This window comes from Harpia harpyja, chromosome 2 (genome assembly GCF_026419915.1).
Source record: "Harpia harpyja isolate bHarHar1 chromosome 2, bHarHar1 primary haplotype, whole genome shotgun sequence".
Taxonomy (NCBI): Eukaryota; Metazoa; Chordata; class Aves; order Accipitriformes; family Accipitridae; genus Harpia; species Harpia harpyja.
The window spans coordinates 1,103,209-1,128,823 of record NC_068941.1 but is presented as its reverse complement, the minus strand read 5'-3'; the positions used below and the strand labels follow the sequence as shown (position 1 = coordinate 1,128,823).

The following is a 25,615-nucleotide window of genomic DNA, read 5'->3' as shown; positions in this document are numbered from 1 at the left end:
GTGGTATGCCAGAAATTTGTTAACATGTGTACTTTGTTTATTGCTGTATTCATAAGAATGTGTTCTGACTGATCTGCTTTTTAATAGGTTCTTTGGAAAAAAAAAAAAAAATCTGTGATGAAGCTCCATCCTTGTGTATTCTCCCAAGCGCTCGTGGTGAAGATCGTATCACCAATTTTGTGTTCATCATCTGCTTGTGAGGCAGGGGAGCAAAAAAAAATAGTCTCACCTGTAGAATTTGAGGTCCTTGTTCTTTTAAGGTTGGTTTCTAAGTAAAATTCCCACACGTGTGCCATTGCTGTAGCATGAGTCATGTTAGGAGGGCTCCCAAATTGCTCAGATTTTGTTTCTTTGGAGGTTCCCACTTTGAACATGCACAGGGCTCAAGCCTTTGATGTCCCTTAGTATTCTTAACATTTGGTTTTGGGTCTGATTGTCAAAATGACTTCCCCTAGGGCTTCCCATCAGTCACAACTAACAGCGTGTTTCAGCGTCTCGGAAGGTCATAATAAAAATCCTGGATAATCCTAAAATAAGTTTTCCGACTTCTTATATCCAAGTTCAAAACTTGTATTTCGGGCTTTGGCTGCTGCCTTGCCCACAAGTTTTTGAGACCGTTGCTTCAAGCGAGATTCCTGGCTAACTGTATTTGGGAACAGTTCTTGGTATTGTCTTGTGGCTTGGGTTGCTGGGTTGGGATTATTTTGACAGTCCATTAAGTGTGAACTATTTGAGCTAAGTACTTGGGCTTTTTTTCTTCGGAGCTTGTTTTTGATGCAGGATCTGACACGTTTGTGGCACTGTTCCTGTGTACTTTCTACCTTTATTACAGGCCCATCTTGAGCTGAGGTTAATCTCTCAATTTCACCTCATGGGCTTTATGTCCTGTCCAGCTGTAATTGCGAATAACCCTTCGCGTTGGCTCCTGGCTTGGATTAACGGGTTGAGGTTACATTGGTAAGAAAACAAACGTCTTATTCTAGGATTATCTCCCAAGTTGGCAACTTGGGGTTTTGAGTTGGTCGTCTTTGCCTGCTGCCTTGCCTACACATTCTTTTTTTGAGAGAGTAAGTAGATCAAGCTTTCTTTAAGGAACTGGAGGGAATCTCATGATTGCAGATGCTGGTATTCATGAGCAAGTTCAGCCTTCCTGACATGAGCTGGAAAAAGCAACGTCGGGTGCTGGCAAGCCATCAAAAAGACTTCCAGAGTACTGAAGATCATTTTATGATGCAGATGATCTGTGAGACGGTATGGATGGGTAGGAGCATGGCAAGTAAAACTTAAGAACCGTTCGAGGTGGGGGGGAAGTGGGGGAATTATAGATTGGCCGCCTTCTCCTTGATCCCTGGGAAGGCTTGTAAAGCCGGTCCTCCTGGGAGCTGTGTTCAGATCCATGAAGGACAAGAAGGTGTTTGGAACAGCCGGCGTGGATTCACCAAGGGCAGGTTATAACTGACCAACTAGCTTGCCTTCGGCGACGACACGAATGGGTCAGTGGGTGAGCAAAGTGCAATAGATGTGGTTTACCTTGATTTCAGTAAGGCCTTGGTTTTCTGTACTATTCTTGGAGACAAACTGGACAGATAGCATATGAGGTGGGTGGGAAACTGTCTGGACAGCCAGCATCAGAAGGTTGTGGTGAGCAATTCTAAGTCCAACTGGTAGCTGGCTGCTTGCGAAGTTTCTCTAGGGGCAGTGCTGGGGCTGATGCTGTTTAACACCTTTCCCCTGACCTGGTTGATGGGCTAAAGTGTTCTGCAGCAAGTTTCTGGAGGGATAGGCTGGAGAAATGGGCCGACAGGAACATCACAGAGTGCAATAAAGGCAAATTACCAAGTTCTGCATGTGCGTGGAAAAACTGCATGCAAAAGTAAAGGCTGGGAAACACCTGGATACAAAGCAGCTTTGCACAAACAGACCTTAGCGTCCTGGCAGAAAAGTTGAACTTGAGTCAGCACTGTACCTTTGCAGTGATGAAGGGCGGTTGTGTTCTGGGCTGCGTAAGCAGGAGTGTAGCGAGCAGAAGTGATGCTTCCTTTCGATTTGGACTCCTTTGACACCCAGACCCAGAGTATTGCTCCCAGTTTTAACTCCTCAGTACAAGAAAGAAACCAACATGCTGGAATGGGTCTGGTGTAGGGTCACCAGGATCGTTAGAGGATTGGAGTGCCCAGAGAGAGGAGACTTTGAGAAGGCTGGGCTGGTTCAGCCTGGAGAACAGAGGACCCAAGTCGGGGGATGAACTGTCACTGCTACCTTCAACTACCGGGTGGGAGAGTGTGGATCCGTATTTCTCCAAGATGCACCACGTTGAATTGACAGCTGACAGGCACAAATTGCAAATGGGAGTTCTGTTTACATGTTAGCGAATAACCTTATTCAGAACTTGTTTTAATGAGCAACATGTTAGAAACTGGTCATAGTTTGCACCCGGGGTTGAACGAGGTGACCCCCAGAAGTCCTTTCCAACCTAAGTTATTCTACAACGAATGTGAAATGCAGTTAGGTTGGACAAGTAGTACCTAAGGCTTTGGTCATCTCTGAGGCGTAAAGGTTTCCCTTCCCAGCCTTCAGGGAATGTGAATCCAGCCGCGTAATTACTTCAGAATATTGGTGCTACCGTCTTTGTGTTACAGGTGTGACAGTAGCCTTTTGAAGCGGATGTGCTTTGAGATAAAGGAATGTTACCGGCTGACTTAAGAAAGTGTATTCCTGTTTGTTTTGCATTGCTGTTTAACTTGGATTTTTAATCGTTTGTCAGTTTATTGCCAAAGGGTTAAATAAACGGGGCTACGCGTTTTTAATAGGGTTTTTGGTTGGTTGGTTGGGGGTTTTTGTTGTTTTGTTTTTTAAAGCACCTGTTCTGTAAGGGACTTTGTTTCTACACATGAATTGACTGAAATCTTTTTATTTACTCAAAGGAGGTGGGGGAGGGTGTCCTGAATTAGTGGATTAGTTCTGTGTGAATTAAGTTCCTGTTCACATAATTGTTTCAATTCTTATATCATTATGCTTATCCCTTTTATGGGGAAGTTGTGATATATAGGGCTGTCTTCAAACTAACGTGAATATTTTTAATTACAGCATTTGACACTGTGTACCAAAGAAATGGTGATGGAGAAGCCAAGTCCCCTGCTCGTAGGGCGGGAGTTCGTGAGACAGTACTACACTCTGCTAAATAAAGCTCCTGACTTCTTGCACAGGTAACGCTTTCACACACACAGTGACTAATGTTTTTGAACAGAAGTGTGTCCTGTTCATAATAAATCAGATAAACATTAATTTCTGAGTACAGGAGGAAATGGATGTGGCTAACTTTTGGTCTCTTGGAAAACTATTTCATCTTACTGAAGACTCCTTAGGCACTAGAACCACGTCTGATCATATGGATGTATGGCATGTTATCATGGTATTTCCTGTGTGGAAAAATGAGCTGCTTCTCAGCTGATAAAATGGCAATGTGTACGTATTCCGGAAATACTTTTCTGAAAAGAAAAGGAAATAAAATGGCAGAGGAAGCACTTGCATGTAGTACTCAGGACAAGCGTGCTAATTATTTCAGGTTACTATATTTTGCATTGCCTCTGAGAAGTTTTTATCTGGACTATGATTGGAGATTTAAGTATAAATGTCATAGCCTGGACAAGATAGGTGGGAAATACAGTAGGTTTTTTTTTTACTTGTTGTGGCAGTACATCCCACCCCCCCATCCTGCCAGCAGGAAACAAAACTTCTCCAGGAAGGGAGAAGGGGAAGGAAACCCTGGAGGCTGCAGGTTGAAATTTGAACTGGCCAGTCGAGATGCGCCAGGTACACCGAGGTGACCCTCCTGGCCAATAGAATTAAATGACCACAGGTCAGATTCGACAGGGGTATAAACGGGGTCCCGCCGGAGGACACGTTGGCAGTCCTCCTCGGAGCAGCGGGTGTGCAGTCGGGGACTCCCCCTCGGGCTAGGGCACCGCCCGAGGTAACTCCTCGAGGGAGAGAGCCCTCAGCTTTTAGGTGAGTGATACGCGCGTTTTGAGCCATCACTTTAAATCTTGGGAATTCTTAAGTCAGCCGTGTAGTATTAATTCTCTTTACATCATTGAGCCTGTGATTTTATAGAATGTTATCGGACTTCTAACTAACTTTTGCTGAAGAATAAATCTGAGTTTTAACACCTGTTGGATTTGGTTAGTCGTGCATCCGTAACACTTGTGTCCACTATTTAAGTGGTACTCTGAGTGTGTTTCTTCCCTTTTTTTTTGTTTTTTCTTCCTTCTTTTTCTGGTTTTGATTGGCTACATAGAGCTTGTCGCTTAAGATTTTGCATTTCCACATTTGGACTTAGAGCAGCATGGACTTGTAATAAATAAAGGTGAATGTAGCTTTGCCAGACTATAAAAATCAAAAAAGCAGTCACTGCTTGGGTTGGTCTTGTCTCAGAACTTAACATAAGGTTGACGCTGAAAAATCGGGCTGTTTGAGCACAAGTTAGAGCTCTCGGGTGGCTTACTTAAGAATTCAGCCTTTTGAATAATGCCTCTTTTCAACTATAGCTTTGAGGTAGGGAAAATGAATGGTATTTTTACTTAAATTACTGAACTGTGGTGGAGCCATGTTGTTTTCTGTGTTTAAATCTATTTTTAAGGTGTCTGAGCAGTGTATTCCAGGCTTTCCTAACCTATGTTTAGTAATCTAACTGAAATTAAAAGCAGGAGTTATAGCAAATGCAGAATTCTTCCTCACCCTCAAAACTTCAACAAATGAGTCAGATCAACAACTGCACGAGTATGTCCATGTAACACATCGATACCTGATGTAGAGACAGCGCTCTCTGACCCCAGAACTGTGTTCTTCAGGTGCGTATCACACCTGGGTGTTTTCCCCAGGAGGCCTGGGAAAGGACCTCTTGATTTGGACATAGCTTTGGAGGCACATCTTAGGCAAGTCTGTCAGCAGTTAGCATCTTGTCGATATCTGTAACTATTGATTGCCCGTAAAGGTCAGGCAGTTGAAATTCTTTTAAGAGACTTAGAAAGGGTGTGACTGTACCTTTTTCAAGGCAACAATTACGTTGTGAGCAAAGGACGCAGTGGAAATCCTGATATCGGAACAGCAGGGTCATTTTTGAATGACAGAAGAGCCCAAGTTGGTAAGACAAGTTTCTTGTCCAGTGTGCTGTCATTTTGCTCTGAAACCCAGAAATTGCTTGCATAAACAAAGAGACAGATACAAGGGATGATTAGGCCACGCTTCACAGCTTAATACCAAAGGCAGAGGGAGAACTGTATCGGTTCTACAGTGAGATTGCCTTTTCCTTCTGCAACATTTATTTTCAATGGCAGTTAAACTGTATATGGGGGTAAATCACCCATGCCTCAGACTTGGTGTTGAAAATAGTCTTTGATTTTGCTCATAAGAGCATTTACCTGTAATGATAGTGACTGTACCTTTGGCAGGATTTGGGGGGGGGGGGTATGGGGTGTGTGTTTAAGCAAGAATACTGTCGGTATGTTTTTCTTCCCTAACTGCTTCAGTCAAGGAAGAGCAGCCAGCTGTTCCAGGTTTGCCGTCCCTCCTGCTTTCCCTTAGTATGGCAACATTACTTCCGTTCCATCAGTATTAACACATGCTATGGGAGCATTATGGAGCTGGTGTTCCTGGGACATATGGGATGTAGAATGATGTTTCCAGGTTGGGGTGATATGAAATTGGCAGAAGTGTACATCTGAGGAAAAATGGTGTCTGCGGAGACATTTAGCCTGTTGAAGACAACTTTGGTGCTTTATAGGAGGTGCTAGATATTATTCCCACACCTTTAAATCTCAAGCTTTACTTGAAGAACTCTGAAATGCACCTTTCCAAATTATGCTGTATGCGTGGTATGTTGAGTGGGAATGGGGAGTTTTCTGTAGACTTAACCTTCTTGCAGGAACTGTGTTTTCGTCAAAGGTTCTAGTCCAAAAACTTCACAGAATTTTTCTTCGTCTATGAAGTGGAGGGGCTGTCGGTGACCGGTTGGTTAACTGTCTCCTGGAATGGCCCTGCTGAGGCCAGGGGAGCTGGGTAGACACTCACGAGGCAAGCTCACCTGGTGCAGGTGATACTCTGTGCTCACGAATATTCTCTGTCCGCTGGAAAGGTGGCACATGCATCACTAACAATAGCATCTGTGAAATTTCTCTTAAATACCTCTGCACAGAAGTGTCCTGGAGGTTTTGATATGGTTTGGTTGAATCATAGCTGATTCTTGAGCTGCTTGTGTGAAATGTCTTCTAGCCAGTTTTAATCTCTGCCACTGCTCTCCCTTTTTTTGGGCTGCAGAGGTAGCTGCTTTTTTCTAGTCAGGCTCAGATATGGAGGACATTTGCCTCTCTGTTCTTTGGCCCCACCTTGTTTATGAGTGATGTTCTTCTGAGAGGGCATCTTATCTTCCCTCTTTCTCTTGCTGTTAGTCTGAACAATAGCTGGCTCACTGCCACAGAAGGATTTTGGTTTTCGGGGCTTCCTGATGCTCAATGTGCTCTTTCTCGCAGCAATAAGGGAGTCGGGACAGCAAGTGTTAAAGTTGCTTGTTCATCCTACTAAAAGCTTGAGAAGAGCACTGAGTATCCCATCGCTAGTCATTATCCAAAGCTTATCCGAAAGGTTACGGGTAAGCAGAGATCAGTTTCCGTCTAAACGGATGTTACTCCGTGTAGTTTGCATGCGTGTTGTACTTTAGGTGAATTTATATGGCTTTACTGGCCCCTTAACTGAAAATCTGTAATTACATGTAACTGGGGACTTAACATTTACTCCTTTCCTGATCTGCAGTTCCCACTTGTTAGGTTTTCTGCCTACCAAAGAGTTCAAACAGTTCCTTAAAGGCAAGCTCAAACTCTTGGTCCCCCTGTGAAAGCACTTAGTAAGATATGCTGACTCTCAGAGTGCTTACTTTGGAATTTAGAGAGTGAAAAGATGTTTTCCTATCTGCTCGTGCACTGCTTCAGCGGAACTTCTGTTTTTCCTTGCTGTTAGGAAGTGCTGGACCATGCTCAAAAACATGGTTATGCAGTTGGTAGCAAAGAAAACAATCTAATATTTCCCAGACTTTTTTCTGGACATAGTCAAGGGAGTTAAAATCTTGGGCTGGTGTTTTCGGGAAAGTAGAACTGGAAAGAGTTTCTAGGTTTAGTAGGATAAACCGAGAAATGGCAACTGTGGAAGTTCTAGCGTTTAATTCTGAATCTTAACGCTGACCCTCTGCATTGGCTTGTTTAACCAGAGGGAAATGTTCTGTATCCCTGCTAATCTGTGGGACAGCGAGTTTACAGAAGTACTTAATGAGAATTTTATTTCATATATACAGTACAAGAGTGGATAATAATGGTATCTTGTAGAGTTAGGACAAATGTTAGCATTCATACCCCATGGTAGGTGTGATATGATGGTTTTGTCTTTTCTATTAATTTAAACGTACGGAAAATATTAAGCATTTGTCACATGCTTTATAAGCTGGCAGTAAATATCGAAAACAAAACTTAGAATATTTTAGGCTCCAAATTTAGAAGTGAAATGAAAGTACAAAAAGATCTCCGACATGTAAGAAAAATATTGGAAGCCAGTGTACGTATATTACATATAGAAAATATGGGCTATTGAAATCCAGTCCAGAAGCTAGGTCAAGAAAGGGTCTCAGGGTTTGTTTTTCTTGGAGCGGTGCAGAGGTTTGTGCTGCTTGCAAGACCAAAACCACAACTGCTACTTGTTGGGTAGCATAAATATGGAATGTTAGTTTTGCATCGAGTTATACAGTGGAGGCTGCTGTAAGTGGTGATACAATTATTGTACACAATGATGCAATTAATGCAAATAAAATACTGTTCACTGTCTAACTGTAAGAAGCGTAGAGAGAGTGCTGCTTTTGGGCTACATCTAGTACTGAATTTATCCCTCGGTGTGGCAGCGGTAAGATGCAGTTTTGTTTGGCCTTCTTTCATTTGCTGGTGTTTTACACTTGATTTCAGACAGCATTTATTCTGGGGGCTTTGTGTTCAGCTGTGGTGCTTGAGAGGAATGTGGTCTTTTCTAATAACTTCGGAGTTTTGTAATGAGCTCTTTGGCCATTGCTCCCGAGAAAGCTGAAGTGCGAAATAACAGCCACGTAGAGCAGAGAGACGGGATAGATGGGGAGGTGGGTTGGCTGGTCAGACAAGTCTGAATCCGAGGCAGAACCCCTCGCTGCTGCCCGAAGCTTTGAAGAGAAGGGGGATTCAGAGGAGAGGCAGGCGGGTTGTTCCTCCCTAGGCTAACGCCTTGGCTGGGTAGCGCGGCTTTAACGTGGGCAGATGATTTTGACGTTGGGGAACCGTCAAGACAAAATGGCCACCTTGCTTAAAGGAAGCAAGTCAAAGGCTGAGCTTGATTTAGGAGCTTGCTACATATCTTGGGCAAACTGGAATACCAGCTACGACAACAATAATGTTTGTTCCTGTATTCTTGGAGCCTCGCAAGTGGAAAATATGTCTTGAATTGCTGTTTGTGCTGAAATTCCTGATGCATTTAGCTCCACAACCTATGGGTAAAATATTTGTTGGATTTGGTTCTTATGCTTTCGCTGCTATGACCTTTATATCTCTTCACTTGCAGGTTTTATGGCAGGAATTCTTCTTACGTCCATGGAGGACTGGATGCCAGTGGGAAACCGCAGGAAGCAGTGTATGGTCAAGCTGTGCGTATCCAAATCAGTCCTGTAGTCCTCATTAATGTTCAGAACTTAGTTGTATAAATCAGTCTTTTTTGTTTGCCAATTACTTTGATTTTCTTATCTGGTAAATAATGTATTGTGATACTGCCTCCTGTTCAGAGACATATAGGAATTTGTTGGATTGAATTTTTTTGTTTGATTGTTGCTGCTTTTATTGCGGGTTGTGTTTGGTTCATCGGCTTTGCATCTGGACTGCAGAAAATGTATTTAGGATGGGAAACAAAATCAAGGGGACCTGTTAGACTTGTGCTATTGATGTATCATATTTCAGTAAGAAGTGGTTCCTTAGGAAGGGGACTTTGATCACTGCCAGTTGCATGGAATTGCGTACGTTACCAAATTCCTCTGTGAGTGGAGTTTCCAGAATAACGTTTGTCACCTAGGGGCATGTTCATGTGGTAGCCACATCTTTGAGCAATGTGGCTTCTAGCCGAGGGCAGGTTTGGTTTCTTCTCCTTTCACCAGCAGAACCTGATTTGGCAGCACAAAAGTCTTGGTGGCAGTGCAGATGTTACCCCTTCCTGTGACGTTCCGGTACTTTGTGGATGCATAGAGGGTTGGGTTTTTTTGTTTTGGGGGGTGGTGGTTTGGTTTTTTCCAAAACACAAGGTAAATCCTGTCCCTCTCACAAGCCCTTTAAACAAGTGAATTCTTAAAATACATTATATGTCGTAATACAGCTGGAAGAATTGGATAGCAAGTTGTACGCTATTTGACCACCGTGAGAAGTACTTGAATCCTGGTGGAAACTTCAGAATAAAAGTTAGATGAGCTCAGGCAGACTGTCCTCAGTGAAAGACGCTTCTTGGTTCCTGTATTTACCTTTTGAGCTTCCGTGGAGTGGGGTTTTTTTTGTTAGTTCAGACTCAGGTATTTAAAAGGTCTAAAGCTCTGTGCAAAACTAAGTGCAGGTAAAATGTAACTTTCTGTTTCTAGGAGATACACAAGAAAGTGATGTCATTACAGTTCAGCGAATGCCACACCAAGATTCGTCATGTGGATGCTCATGCTACTCTGAGCGATGGGGTGGTTGTGCAAGTAATGGGAGAGCTGTCAAACAACGGGCAACCAATGAGGAAGTTCATGCAGACTTTTGTGCTTGCTCCAGAAGTAAGTATATGTAAGATTGTCTTTTAACTTCAAATAAGGATGACGGAAACCTGACCTGTAGCTACAATTTGTCATATTGGGGCAAAAGATATGATCTGGCTTTCAGAGCTAGGCCCAGGGGCTATCATTAAATGTGTCACAGTATGGGATTGCAGAGAAATGAGTATATTGGACCCATCCTGAGCTGTTTTATTTTCTTAGACTTGAAGTATTGGAGCAGTAATACAAAGGAAATTGGAGCTTGCATTTGGGAGCTGCCATTGGCACAAATAAATAAAAAGCATAATGTTCCGCTCTGCAGACCAAGTCTCTAGTGTAGTTCTGTCCTTTCTTCAAGTTTGCTGGCAAATGTGAGTATGGGTTGATGCTGTGCAAGTTACTGCTCAAAATTAGCTCTTAGTGAGAGCAGAGCTGTGTCAGGGTAAAGGGTGTCCTGTCTTCTTTCTACTTCTTTCCCCCACTTCATCACAAACTGTTGTGTGGTTAGTGGTTAATGCTTTAATTTCTTGAATTTCTTCCCTGTTTCCCTACACAATGCTATAAGCGTACAGTCACCCTGTGAAAGTTCATTCTGGTTTTTTATTGTAAAGTTTTTGTAATAGGGAAAACTCAAATTCCCCAATGAAACTGAGGGACTTAATCTTTAGTTAGAACCTGTGATTGCTGTGACTTGGCAAAATTGTTTTTCTTCTGCTTGAAACGTCCTTTTGCAGTTGGGCGGAAGTTACCGTTCAAATTTTGCTTAGAGAAGAGGTACCGCTTGGAAAACGGCTTTAGTGAAATAGTCCTATTCCAAGCTGTTGGCGTGTACCCAAAGCTTACATCTCTAATCCGTTCTTCTTGTTGGCTACTAATATACCATATATGCAAAAAAATGCATGTTGCTCTTTTACAGGGTTCTGTTCCAAACAAGTTCTATGTCCATAATGATATCTTCAGATATGAAGATGAAGTATTTGGGGATTCAGAAGGAGAACTTGATGAAGGTGAGAAGAACTGTACAGGTAGAGTTTGCCTTTTTCTCGTTCCTCTAGCATGTGTTCTGGAGAGCTTTCTGAAGTGTCTAGAGGACATGGAAAGACACGAACTGTATTGCATTCTCATGGAGCGTAGTAATTTGGGAGGGGGCTGAGGCGGGGAGTATAAGTTATGTTGCTGGAACTATCTGCTGGTCCAAAATGTTCTGTAAAATGACGGTCCCATAGTAGTACCTTATTCCTTGAAGGGCTGGATTGGCTCGGGGTGGATGAGGCTTGGCAGAGAATGAAAATCATGAGCAATAGTACTTTTGCTGGCCCTAGTTTCATCAGGCAGACTTGATTTCTCTGATCAGTTGAACTTTACCTAAAAGTGATTTGAAGAAAAAAATCTAATTGGCTTTTCAAATATGACATGTAATTCACTTTCATGTCATCGTCACATTCAGTAACTCATCTCTGTTCAGGGGCTGAACTTGACCTGGGTGTTTTTTTCCCCCCTTATGTTCGCTGAGGCAAAGCAAATCAGACTACAACCAGAATGCATGTACATGGGTTCACTGGATAAATTCTGGAATTTTTTCATCTCCGTTCTGTGGAACAAAGCATCTTAGGCAATCATCCTCGTATTTGAGGTTCATCTTTTTAGTTTTAGGTACTGGGATTTATGAGCTAATAGTGCAGTCTTTCTCCTTCACTGCCACTGTATGAAAAGCATCTGCTGCTTTAAAAGACCCTCAAACCCTCTTCCCAGAAATTTCTAGCAGCAATATGTCTCTAGTTTCTCCTTTTTGTGAAAATGGTAAGAAACAAAGCCTCTTGAACAAGTGGAAGGGTCTTCTATCTTATCTTGCAGCTGAGTTTGCCTTATTTTGTTGATGAAGCTTTATTTTGATTACTGCTAGTTTAATGTGGTTTTATTTTAAGTCCGGCTTGTGTACGCTTGCAGAGATGTTTAAGGAAGTTTTTCTTCTTGTGTCAGAGTCTGAGGAAGAGGTGGAAGAGGAGCAGGAGGAAAGACAACCATCACCTGAACCTGTGCAAGAGAATGCAAGCAGTACTTACTATGAAAACCATCCTGTAACGTAAGAAGCCCATTCTATTGTATGAAGTTGCTTTTTTAATGAAAATGACAGAATTGCTTTGGCTTTAGATTCTGGATGTGATTTAACAGGTAGTTTAGGAAACCACACTTAACTTGATATGGATCTGTGTTATGTTAAGGTTATATTATTTTGAAACATTGCTTCTTGAATGGAGAGAGGAAGTGGGGGCTGTTGTTATGTTTCTTAGTTATTTTCTCTTCTGGTTTCAAATATGAGGTGAAAAGGTAGCAACTATGTTTATGTACACGCTTAATGGAGTCTTTGTTATGTAAATTTATAACAGTGAGTTGATATGATGTAATTTATGTGAACAGATGGGTTAACAAAGGGGTGGTTAATGATATGTTACTCCTCAGATTTGGGTAGCACTTGAAGCTGAGAGGAAGGTCTGCTTTTTGAGAAGCTGCTGTACAGCTCTATTGGAAGAATAGATCTCTGTCCTGAGTGTCTTAACATCTAAACAAGATGAAAGAAAAAGGTTTCTTCATGTTTTGTAAGAAAAATAGATTTTAATTAAAAAAAACCCAACACACACACACACCCCCCCAACACAAAGAAACAAACACCACCAAAACCCTTTGCTTTTTTGAAACATAGGAATGCTTTTTAAAGGGCCAGAAGTGACTTCGTGGTTTTCTTGTTAAAAAAAAACATACGTGACATCACTAGATGATGTCTGTTAAGTGCATCAGTGATGACGCTAAACGCTGGTCACATAATGCTTTTCATGAGAAATCTTACATAAGAGGGGAGTTTGCTGGAATTCTGGCGGTGACTTGCTCAAGATATTGCAGGAATTTTTTGATGCCTAAAAGCATTAAGTCAGGTCTTGGTTTTGGGTTACTCTGCCAATTGGAAAGAAGTTGCAAAGGCAACGTTCACCAGATAGTCACTTAGGCATATGCTAAGCTGTGGCAGGAGCTGCATAGGCAGAAGTATTTGCTATCAGTAAGCTTCTGAGACGGCTGAAGAGAGACGTGAAGAACCTCAGGGCTCTTACATTTGGAACACACAGAGTAGAGAAGAAGTTGCCTGCGATTTTCAGTAAAGAAGACTCACAGCTCCTTTCGTAAGGACTTGTATGGGATTTTTGTAAATAAGCTGCGGGTTTCATTCCAAAATTGGCTTCATTTATGTGTATAGCTTAGTCTTCCATTGGTCTCTCACTGTGCTTCTATTCTGTTAGGAGCAGCAGTTCTTCAGTTTAGCACCTATTCCTTAAAAGGTTTATACGTCTGTGTGATTTTCACATTCTCTGCAGAGAATTGTAAAACATGTCTTTGCTTCAGCAGGAGTAAAATCTGGCTTTGTAGACAACTCCAGGGGTATAGCTTAACTTCTCACAGCACTGGATATATAGGTACCATATGGTAGCAACTGGAAACAGAATGATCTTTTTAACACCAGCCTTTACCATAGCATAGCTTATAAAAAGTCATAAAATACAAAGCAATTGATAAGCTGCATAAAATGCATTTGATTATTGTAGCAATGGGATAGAGGAGGCGCTAGAAGAATCGTCTCATGAACCTGAGCCAGAACTGGAATCTGAAACAAAAACCGAGGAGCTGAAAGCTGAAGTAGAAGAAAAGACCCTTGAGGAGCTGGGAGAGAAGTCTCCATCTCCGCCTCCTGTAGAACCTGTTTCACTACCACAAGAACCACCAAAGGTTAGTTGAAAGACATATCTGTGCTTCTAGGTGCAGATGGTAAACCAGAGGATTTGGTTTTGAACTTAGCCTTTTTGAGTGGCCAAACTGGTACCTGTTTTCAGTGTCATGCTGTATGAACAGCTAGACTTGAACCTTGAACTTGTGAAAATGCGAAGTTTCACTAAAAAAGGAAATAATGTTATTTTTAAGTGCTGCTCAAGTCACCTATCGTAAATTTAATGCTCTGCTTGTAAAGTGTGTGTGTGTGGTTTTATGCATGTGTAAACCTTTTTAAATGTAGAGTTAACATATGCTAAGAAAACACCTCAGGCTACCACCAACAAAAATCTCATACAATGGGAACCACTGCTCTTCCTTGAAAAAACCATAATGCCTTGACGCTTGCAAAATTGCTGGCCGTATAGGTTCAAAATCACTATGGGGGCACTGACTGTCTCCTTTAGAGGCAGGATGCCTAATCTTAAAAAACCACCGGGCACACCGTGCGTCATCTGGTATGGTTACACTGAGGTAGTTTGAAAGAGATGGGAGGAACCGGTGAAAGCTGGAGAGAGGTCATTTTCTAGCTCCAGCGTGTCTCCCGTTTGTTTTTTTTCCAATCCTTTTTCTCTTTTCCGTTTTTACTTCGAACTTCTGGCATCCTCTTTCTTTCTTTGTGCGAAGACACTTAACACTACAGGGTTTTCAGTCCTAGGTTTGGTTACATCATGGAAAGCAGTGATCCGGGGATGCTGAGGGAACTGGGCTCACTCAAGTAGCGGTAGTGGGCACGGTACGCACTTGCTCCACACCGTTGGAGGCCACAGATGGCTAGAACTGCAAACCCTTCTGTATCTTCGTTGTAATGCTTGCACAACAGTTATTTAATAGTCAGATATGAACCAAAAGTGTATATTCAGCAGACGAGTTTCCCTGTAGGAATGTCAGTGGTTTGCCATGATTAGTAGCCTAGGTTTGTTGCATTTCCTGCAGGCTTTCTCTTGGGCTTCAGTGACCAGTAAAAACCTGCCTCCTAGTGGTACTGTTTCTTCCTCTGGAATTCCACCCCATGTTAAAGCACCAGTCTCACAGGTAACCCATCTGTGAACACCTTGGATTGTCTCATTACTTCTGCAAACTGCTTCAGTTTTTAAATTAACAGATCAATTTGTTTGACTTAAATTGCACAAATTAATTGTGTCTTAAATGTTAATGCACTCACCTTCTTGTCGCAAGCAAAGGCACGTACACGTAACAGGTGGAACTTTGGGTGATGGTGATGTTAAAATCTGTTTGTATGGAAACAGGAAATTACTACGGAAATTTTTTTGACCTTTCTTAATGGGGTATGGTTTGGTTTACAAGGGAAAATAAAAAACAAAACAAAACAAAAAAACAACTCCCCACAAAATGGTAGTTTTCTAAAGTTTGTTTGAAAGGGGTATTTCATTGGTGGACGTGCCCCAGCAGTAAAAAGGGACAGCACCGTTTCTGAGAAGGTGCAAGATTGCCTTCTAAGGCTAATGTCTACAGAAGTACGCTGGATTTCATTATCCATTTATAATGAATTTGTCACAGAACCCTGTACCAACTTATGACTGTGGGAGGAATGGAAGGATTCACATTTCCTTGCCAGGACAATGCTATCTTCCCATTCCTAGGTTGACTCGGTGAGGAGGGGAAAGAAAGTTTGACCGGGTGATAGCTCATGTCCTGCACTGCCAAGCTGGTGTGAGACGGTCTGAGACTCTCAATTCAGCTGCCTTCATCTATATAAAAATCCTCAAAATAGAAAATGTGTGCTTTAACCTCTTCTACTGATGCTGTGTACCAAAGCACTGTATGTTGTGGTAGCTCAAGTCCAACCTTTTTAAAAGACTGCAATTTTCAGTAGGGTGGCTGGGTTATTGCAGCTGTTGTTTTTGCACTGATTTCTTCTCCATTTTTTACTGACAGAGAGGAACCTGTCTAGGATTGCCTTTCAGCCAAATGCATGTTAAAAAAGAAAAACAAACAAACAAACTAAAACAACAACAAAAAAACCTAAAACCAACACCTTGTATGGTGTTGCTTTTGGTCTGAGAGGGCTGTCATGGAAATCAGGTAGTGGCTATGTAACGGGAAGCCTGTCTTCATCAGCTTCGACGGGGCTTTTGAGCATTTAGATGTTATTTGAGCTGTAAAAACTGTGTTTTTTCTAGTACAGCGTAAATATTCCTTATGCAAAACCAAAATTGGTTTTGGTTTATTTGCAGTAGAGAGCGCAGATTTTTGTAATATGACTGCAAAAATGATGTAAAATTATCCGTACAAGAGAGCCGAATATAGCTTATAGATGTCCCCTTGAACTCTTTCGTGTTGCCTCTGCAGCTTGTCATGCTTTCTGCCTTTTAGATTACTTTTGCTGTGACTTCATGTTTAAGTGGTTCTGTGTGGAAGTTTCTGAACAATACTGAAGTGGCAAGAATTTCAACTCTCAGCTCTTCTGGAGACAGAATTAGTCACTTCTTAGCTCCTTTTCTTGCACGCTTTTCAGACGTGGTATACAGAAAGGTGGTAGAAAAGGCACCTGAACAGTTTGTACAAGGGCTTACAGATCAGTAGCAGCTCTTTCCTGTTCTCTTGGATGCACTGATGCCAGATTACCGTGCATGTAAACGGGGACAGTAGATTGCACTAGTGGGTGGGTAGCTCCTTTGGGAAGCTGTTCTAGCCAGCATCAGTGATGTTACAAAGCAGCTGTTAACCATCCTTCTCATTCCTTTCTGTGCGTCACTCCAGTTTTTCCCCCATCGTTTATCAAGTTAAAAATACAGCTTCTGTAGTATGAACTCAGAACCCCTCCGAGGACCGTACATGTACTGTTTTGGATCTACACCAGTTCAGCTCCTGTTTACTTACCGCTGTGGAGTTAAACAAGTCAGCGTTTCTTGCTCTTTTTCTTCTTGTGGGCAATTAGAAATCAACCTGCCTACGCTGATAAACTGGGCCTTCTCTTTATAGCATTTTCAGATATTCTGACCTCCCATTTGTGTTAACACATCAGCTGTCGTAGGCGTGCCGGAGGGGCGGAGGCAGGCAGGGTGCTCCCTGACTCTTGTCTTCTGGCTCGGAAGTGGCGAGTTCAGGGAGAGGTCTGTTTATAGACGCTGCATTCTCTCACCACCTTCAATCTGTTCGGACTCTGGATAGACTCTTCTGTAATCTATAGCGCCTTTGTGGAAGTGATGGATGAGTGCCTTTAGTAAGTTGTGTGGTCCACATTTACCTCAGAGACAGTGTGGTAGCTATCTGAGGTATGCATCTAACCTAGCTGCTGGAGTTCTGGTGAGATGACGAGGGGTTTTTTTTCTTTTGTTTCATGTGAAGTGTGGTTTCTCGTTTGTTTGCTTGGCTAGTTGGTTCTTCGGATGCATTTTGATTATGGCAGTCATCGCACTCTAGAGAAATTTTTAAGCCTTTTAAGATTTAAAAAATAGAATTGTACCAGCCTTTGGAGCCACCTCTTCTCTTGCACTTTCTGTCCCATCCTTCTCTGTTTCAGGAGGGTATTCAGTTCCAAAGTTGGTGAATAAAGGCTGGCTTGTGGCTGGTTTTGCTGTCATTTGCCAGTAGCATTGCCGTAGCAGAAGGAGGTCCCTTTCCCTCCCGGTGTGAGCCCCTGAAAAGAAGGGACAATGTCACCTTTTCCTTAATTGTTCTCAAAGCTCCATTAGGCTGAGGTTTGTGGCACACTCGGCTCCTGGGCTGAGTGCTCCTTTAGTCGTTGTGTGTTGAAATGCGTACTCTGTGCCTTTCAGTCCACTTTGAGTGCTCTCTGTGAAATGAGAGTTGCAGTTAGCTGCTGCTTGGGTTGTAAATGGCAGCCCTTAATAGGCATCTCGTGATGCTGCTATTAACTGCGGTGTTTTGGGGGAGCGCAGTTTTGCGCAAGTGCTTTCCTCTTTAGGCAGTGCCAGAGAGCACTGAGGGGGTCTTACTCGGTCAAAAGGGATGGTACTGATTAGAAAGCAGCTAATGAGATTAGCTGTTTGTTGCTTGTGTGATAGATGAGAAGTTCAGCGAAATGCAAAGCAAGCGGGTGTAAGTTAACTGTTCTTTGGGGTTTAACAGAAGGACTTAAGCGATTTAGCAAGTCTTTGAGTGTTTAGGCCTGATAGCCATAAGTATCTAAGAAATGGGGGTCTGCATCTATTGAGTTTCGCTTTCGAGGTACAATTTAAAATGCAGTAAAAGATTTGTGAGTAAAAGATGGCAGGGGAGCTCCAGTGACCCACAAGGAGGTATAATGAAAAGACGTTTAACAGGAAGGCTGATTTTTCTAGCTTATTCTTGGAATTGAAAAAATGATCCTAGAAACGTTGGAAGGACAAGCTAATGCCTAGCTGGGTAGAACACGAGTGATCGGGGGGCTGAAACATTTATTTGGTGCGTAATACCTGCATGTGTCATGTAAAATACAGTCTTCTTACCCCTGTGAGGTGCTCTCTGGCTGGAACTGTCAGCTCTCTTGAGACCTTAAAGGAAAATAAGGGAGATGTTTAACATAAACTACTTCTCTGCAGCAGTCTGGGCTTATAGCCGTTGTCCTTGTGTTTAATCTTCCTTGGAGCATAGTGTTCTTCTTTGTGCTCCTAAGGATAAATTTGTTTTTCTAAGATAAGAACTCAGCACAGCAGCAGCTGCTGGACCGTTGTACAGAAAACGGAATTTAAAAAATGTTGGAAATCGCTTCAGTAACCAACAGGCCGCGTAGAAATATTTTTAATTGTTCTGTCTCTCTTTCTCAAATTATCCTTAAAAGCATTTTTTGCTTGCAAAACATGGAATAGGTGTTCTAGTTCCTGAGAATACAAAGGGTGTACTTTGAGCATCACAGTCTTGACAACAGGAAAGTTGCAGAATATCCTCAGCAGGTAGTCTGTAGAAATTGTCATTTCAGGCGGCTTTACTGTATCGGAAATACTTACTCCACTTCTGAGGGCTTTTGTTTTGTTCTCCTCGTTCTTTTTGGTACTTTCCTTATAGTTGCTCTGCACTCAAGGAAATGAACCCCTCAGGGACTCGGATGGAAAAATGTGATTTGCCCATCTGTTCCTGTTCATCTTGGACTGCCCCTGAATCCGTGAAGTTTGAGCTTGGCCTGAGGAAGCTTTATTTCATCTATGCGGGGTTTTTAGTCAGGTTGAGGGATTCTTGAATAACGGAGCGTTGGGGTCTCAATGCCTGGTCAAACATGGAAAATTCACCTTAGCCATGTTTTGGGGAGACGCTCCGATTGAGAGATGTTTGCTTTGCACCTTTTAGCAGAGGTAACTGAACACTGCAGTCCTGGATTGGTACAGAGGAATTTATAGAGGTGAAAAAAATGTATTCCCAAACACATTGACATGGTTGTATATCTTCTGGAGTTCGTTTTGTGCATGCCACTTACCTGTGTCTTTTGTTGTGGGTTTTTTTTTATTTTGGTGAGTTTTGGGGGTTTGGGTATTTTCACTGAGCAGGTGTTTAATAATGCATGTTCTCCTCCTGTTTTAGCCAAGAGTTGAAACTAAACCTGAAGCTCAGTCTCAACCTCCTCGTGTACGTGAACAGCGTCCCAGGGAAAGACCGGGTTTTCCACCCCGAGGACCTCGACCAGGTAATGTGGATCAGCTTGTGTGTCTGCTTGGGACTAGTTAATGAGAGGTGCCTCCGCAATGGGTCTTGTCTGTACCTGTATTATGTTGAGCTGGTAATGAACTGTCTGTTCCTACTGCCTTCAGCTAGAAATGGGGGAATATAATTTGGAGGCCAAGCTGGTGATGAGTTGTTGCAAAAGATCAGGCATTATTTCCAAGCTTCTGTGTTGTTGAAATGTTTTTTAATAGGCCACTCGCTTATATGCTTGAGTACTTTTCCTGTGGCTTGATGCAGTTCTGAAAAGCTGCTATGGAAATCTGATGGTTTCGGTTCCCCCCCCCCGCCATGTCCTTTAATTTTGCTGAACCTTGGAAGTGAGAGCTCTTAAGTGCCTGTGGCTTCTTTGTTTTGGAAGAAAACCTTCCCACTGTGTCAACCTCAGTCAGTTAATAATCTTATACATGTTTTTCCACCTTGTGTAATTGTCTAAAATACTGTTTTCAGTTTGGCTGCCTCATGTTTATCTTAGTGGATGAGCAGCCAGGTCTCTGCATTTTCTTACTCCTGCAGAGTATCTAAAACTGTAGGATGGTCTGGCTAGAAAACGTGCACGTTACTTGACAGTCGTCAGAAGTGGTGTTGAGAGGTGAAAGCCTTCTGAGTTGCATTCATCAGTCCGGCTTCGTCGCTTGGCAAACTTCTGCGCAGCACTGGGCAAAAGCTATCTAGTCAAAGGCCCAGAGTTACGGGATGTTGATCAGTTCATCGTCTTCCCTAAGTGTGAAAATAAGTCACGAGTTCTAAGGGGAGGGGTGGTATTTGCGGTGATCCTGAAGTGGTAGTGTAAAGCTGGCAGGAGCTGGCAGAGCGCTGCCTGCAGAAATGGTTAAGTCTCAGCGGCTGTCAGCGCCACCACCAACTCTAGCTAAAATTGGTTCTAAGGAAGGTTTTCAGTAAGTGCATACCAATCGGTGGTACGGATTGGGATTAAAAGTGCTTTTGGCTTTGATCGGTGCAAGTATATTTTCACCCGGGGTCAACGCTGAAACTGAAAGGATTTAAGGCACTGAGAAAGAACTGTGACATCTGTTACAGGTTAACATTTCTTGGGTTTTTTAACATGTTATCTGCAGCAGGGAGCAAAAGCTGCAACTTGTGGCTAAATCAAGCTGCAAATCTGCATTTCTGCTACTCTTGGGTGTAATAGAAGTCATGCAGAAAACGTGTAACAAAGCCCGAGTCTTTTAATTTCTGATCTTAGTCTGGGGGGTAACAGAGGCAGGTCAGAAAAAGCTGAAATCTCAGTGGACCAAATGGTAGAACTTCAGCCCTACGGTCTTATTTTCAAAGGAGGTCAGCAAACTGTTTTATCTGTTTAAGGAAACCTTTCAAACGTGCTAGCAAGGTTGCTGTAAATGGGCTTGTAGGGGAAGCAGAGGAGAGAAAGGGGTACATACCTACAGAGTAATACTTCAGGTACAAAAGGGCTAACAGTGCGCTACTGTCATGCTGCAAGGCAGGTAAGGATTTAGTAAGGTTGATACTGGGAAGGATTTTATCTTGCATGCTGCTAAGCGTACTAATACTTCGGCTGAGCTGGAGAGAACATAAGGAACTCTCACTTGTATCTGGGGCAAAATGGTGGAAGATGAAAGCCGGAAGAGGTGACTGGCAAACATCGTTCTTAATACGAGTGCCAAAGTAAGGATACTGTTATTGTGCTACGGAATTGATGAAGAGCTGACTTAAATCCAAATCTTTTTAAAAGTACGATTTAATAGGTAGTGAGCTCCTCTTCAGTATGATGATTTAAGATATAACAAGAACCTCTTGAACAAACTTCCCCAGTATGCTAGATGTTTTAGTTAACGTGGATTTATTTAACCTAACCAGGAAACCACACGAAAAGAAAAAAAAAATACTTTGTGGTATTACTACAGAATTGTCAGGACTATGTAAAGAGGGAGATAGTATCCTCCCTGCTGTGTCACCTATGGTAAACATAAGCTCAAGAGTGGAAGGTATAGAATTTTTTGAGTGCACGTGCTTGGTGCCATTTGTAGATGTGTTCATCCGAATCTACACACATCTTCTAACCTCAGTGGCTCTGCCTTCTTCTTTCTGTTGACGACAGGGAGGGGGGACATGGAACAGAATGAGTCGGATAATCGTCGAATAATTCGCTATCCAGACAGCCACCAGCTCTTTGTTGGGAACTTGCCGCATGATATCGATGAGAGTGAACTGAAAGAGTTCTTCATGAGTAAGTAGCAATTTCAGCTGCAGAGACTAAGAAGAAAAATTGCGTTGAAAAGTTACGTAACGTTCACTTAGGGCCACACAGGGGAACTTTTACTTGATGTGACACTACAGGTGTTGTCTGGAACAAGCCGAGGGGTGCTAGAGCTGGCACTGTGTTTTTTGATTAACGTTGCTTTTCCCTTGTGTTTTCCCAGGCTTCGGAAATGTGGTAGAACTTCGTATAAATACTAAAGGAGTGGGAGGAAAACTGCCTAACTTTGGTTTCGTGGTATTTGACGATTCTGAGCCGGTCCAGCGAATTTTAGTTGCAAAAGTAAGTATCGACGCTTACTTTCAGAGATCCTTTTAACCTGAAAGTCGAGTACGTAACCTTTTCAAGGGCATCACGTGGGTCTCTGAATTCTGCGTCCTGGGGGTGAGAAAAAGGAGTGAGGTTATTTGTGGTTGTGACTTGAGGAATTGGAGAGGAGAAAGCAGTGGTTTTCATTTCTAGTATGTGGGAGTGAGACCTGGCAGAGCAGTTCTTCAGGAACTTTAGCCCTGAAGTGAAAAGGCTAAAGCCGGCAGTGAAGAGGCCAAAGACAACCCTGCCCTTACTTGAGAAAAACTTTTTAATTCCTTGCATGCCAAATGAACTTAGAAGTGCTCTTTCATTTACTGTAGACCTCTAGGGCTAAGGTTGTGTGCTGCAGGGAACCGTTAACAGTTAATTTTTGTCTTCCGCTTGTAAGTGAAGGTAGGCTGAGGCATGCAGCGAATGCAGTGTTTTCGTATGCCTTGTATAAATGGACTTTGTGAAATGGTGACTAACGTGTGCCTTGAACACTTTTCTCTATAAGCCTATTATGTTCCGGGGTGAGGTGCGCTTGAACGTAGAAGAGAAAAAAACAAGAGCCGCTCGTGAAAGAGAGACCCGAGGTGGAGGCGATGATCGTAGGGATATTCGTCGCAATGATAGAGGCCCTGGGGGTCCCCGTGGAATAGTGGGTGGTGGCATGATGCGAGACCGTGACGGAAGAGGACCCCCTCCGAGAGGTGGCATGGCACAGAAACTTGGCTCTGGACGAGGAACCGGGCAAATGGAAGGCCGTTTCACTGGACAGCGTCGCTGAAATCTCCACTGTGGGCAGACAGTCTTGGCAGTGGTACATTATTCATCGTGTTTGCATTCTTGTTAATTTTTTTTGGCTTTGGAATGTGACACAGCCCTTCTGATAATTTCTTTGATGTGAAAGCATCCTTTGGTTTCCAGTTTAAGTTGAGGTGGACGTTCTTTCCCCAGTTTCACAACAGGAGTCACACTGTTAATTTATAAATGTAGACTTGGAGAATTGAGGACTGGAAAAAAAAAAAAAAAAAAAAAAAAAGGAAAAAAAGAAAAAAAAAAAAGACCGGTTAACTATCTGCAACAAAAGTGAACTAAAGGACATGCCCAATAGAATTCAGGTCCTTTCAGTCAAAAACCCTCTGCTGCACATTTTGTGTAAGTGTTACTGTTTCTGCCTATTACTGCTGGAAACACAAATAGTGCAATTTGTGCAATTGGAGAAGCTTGCCTTTTTTTTTTCCTTCTTAGAACACTTGGCTCCAAACAAACTCGTGTTTACGCGCTCATCAAAATGCACTAATGGGTACTCTGAACTCATTTATATTGACACCTGCAGGAGGCATCGGAGGAAAAAACTTTCATCCTCTTATTCAGACAGAATAGCTTGTGAAATGATGCGGGCATCTGATCTGCTTGCTGTGACCAACATATGTACACACACAAACCTTAATAAGACTACAAGTTTATTCCAGAAGAAATCCATTTAGCTGTAAACTAAACAGAACCCAGAGTTTCAAAGTCGTAGCCCTGAGAACGCAACAAGTTTGATAGCTCACATCAGGTTTTCTATCTGCCCCTCTTCAGTACAGGGATGGCTGCTCAACACACTCCTCCTTCCCCTTTCCCCTTCGATAAGCATTGTACAGTGAAATTTGTCTTGACTGTATTTGAGTTCTCTGGTAATGTAATAAGCATGATGGTGCCTTCTATGAATACATCATTCCAGTCTTGCTGGTGATTTTGTACAGTATAGTGTATGAATTACTGTGCTGCAAAGCCAATCGGCTGCAAAGCATTTAAAGGAAGTCATTGAAAAATTGTATTAAAAAAAATTGCAGTATCTTTCAATCAGTAAACGTTGCTAAAATTATCATCCACCTTGCTCTTCAATTAACAAGTTCGCCTGTTTTTTTGCAGAGGGGGGGAAGGGAGGAAGAAGGCATCCAAGTAGTCTCCAGGTTGTCTCTTCTCTTTTATCAATGTCAAAGCTAAAGAAAATGGAGTTGAAATCTCTCTTGGATGTGAATTTCGGAAGTCAGTCAAGAACGGTGAATGCTTTTGGCCAGCTCGTAATCGGTAGAACTGAGCATCCTTTGTGAGGGTGAGCTTATCAAACGAGGATACTGCAATTTTCCGAGAACAAAACAGCAGCTCTAAGTAATTGCATTTTCCAGTTGCACTTTTTAAAAAACTCTTACTCATTTTGCACATAACTCTCAGCTGAAGTTGACACTTACGTGGCTCCGGACTGAAAGATAGAAAGGAGACATCCTCTTCTTCAGTTTGACTGGTGGGTTTTTCCAGTGGAGAGGTCTGTTTCTGGATGACGTTCTGGAGCGCATTCCCATAAACTGCAGCTGCAGCAGACAGTACAGTTCGGCTCGATGCCGGGGCGTGCAGCAAGCGCCTGGCTCTGAGGCGTCAGGAGTAAAAGGTGGTGGTGGGGGGGTGTTTGCGTGTGGGTCTGTGCAAAAGTGTGACCACTTAAAGCTGCTTCTAAGCATGGAAGACCTCAAATAAAATACTGGCAATTTCAAGCAAAAGCAGATAGGGCGTCATAGCAATCTGTCTCTGGATTATGCAATCATTTGCTGTTTTCGAGTAAGTTGGAAGATTTTGCACATATTTTTCTGATACGTTAGGCAAAGTGAAGTGGCATCTGTCTGTTTTCTCCCAGACTCGAGGTCTTCTGTGTTCGATGGTAAGTCTTGCACTATTTTCATACATTTTTTTCTCTGGGGCACATTTCTACCAGTTTCCATTTTCATATTTCAGTTTTTTGTTGAAGGTCTTGCATTTTCAGCTGTTACCTGGAAATCTGTAGTACTTGAACTGCTGGCCACACAACACCACTACTTTAGGTTTGAAGCCTTCGGACAAATTGCTGTCATGGGTTAGCAGTTTGCCACCAGTGTGTTTTGTGTAGCCTTTTTTTTTTTTTTTCTTTTTTTTTTTCCTTTTGTAGTACTGTGGTGTTTTGCTGCCACCTAATTCAGTTATATGGCAGATGGCACTGGGAATAATCTCAACAACAAAAAATGGAGTATTAAAAAGAGCTACTGAGCCATTCTGCTTTCTGGCTTGCTTCTTGTTTAAGTGACATGAACAACCATTGGAGCGTCATCCAGAGAAGTTTACATGGTGATAGCTCACCTGCTGTACTGTGGACTCTTACGTGTTCTCGACCCTCTCGATAGTAAATGTACCTCTTAGAGCAAAGGAAGGGATTCACTGACCATTACTGTTAGTTGCTGATTTGTGGATGGTGGGAGTATTTTGTCATTACGGTTCTATTTCAACAAACTTGGCTGACCATCTTGGCTTTAGTAGGTATACAAGACAGTGGATTACCATCTTTATTGCTGTAACGTGTCAAGCATTATATGCTAGTAGATTCTAGTTTAATTGTTGCAGGTGGAAAGTATTTTTACTTTTAAGTTTCCATTCTGAATGTGTTTTGACTAAACATACCAATAAACTACTGATGTCTGCAGCATTTATCCATGTCCCTAATTCTCTTGAATGCAGGTCGCTGTAGACCACTGTTTCATCCCTTGCTGTACAGAAAATGCTTTCTTAAGAACATTGTTGCTGGCTTGTCAGATGGCGGTGGGAAGCCGTCGTAGCGCAGCGTCACATAGTTCGGTTGAAGCGTTTGACTTGAGTGGAGTCGATGAGCTCTGGTTTGCCGTGGCTGTATGAACTCCTTTCCTGGGACGCTGGCTTGAGAAGACACAAGGGCCGGAAGCCCTGCCAGTGCCCCCGAGAAACCGTGCCCGGGCCCCTCGTGGCTTCTGAGGGGTCCTGGCTTGGGTCGC

At 42.7% G+C, this 25,615-nt stretch overlaps 1 protein-coding gene across 2 annotated transcripts; it reads left to right on the top strand.

The window, feature by feature from the left end:
• Positions 1-3,087: 3,087 nt before the first annotated feature.
• Positions 3,088-25,297, top strand: G3BP2 (G3BP stress granule assembly factor 2). Of its 2 annotated transcripts, XM_052811634.1 has the most exons (11): positions 3,088-3,206; positions 8,623-8,704; positions 9,677-9,850; positions 10,746-10,836; positions 11,810-11,912; positions 13,423-13,603; positions 14,579-14,677; positions 19,124-19,226; positions 21,342-21,470; positions 21,664-21,782; positions 22,309-25,297. In XM_052811634.1, exons 1-11 carry the CDS (start codon positions 3,112-3,114, stop codon positions 22,579-22,581), a joined length of 1,449 nt encoding a protein of 482 aa, XP_052667594.1. In that variant the 5' UTR covers positions 3,088-3,111; the 3' UTR covers positions 22,582-25,297. The 2 variants fall into 2 exon arrangements, with proteins under 2 accessions (XP_052667594.1, XP_052667603.1); XM_052811643.1 differs by lacking the exon at positions 14,579-14,677.
• The last annotated feature ends 318 nt before the right edge of the window (positions 25,298-25,615 follow it).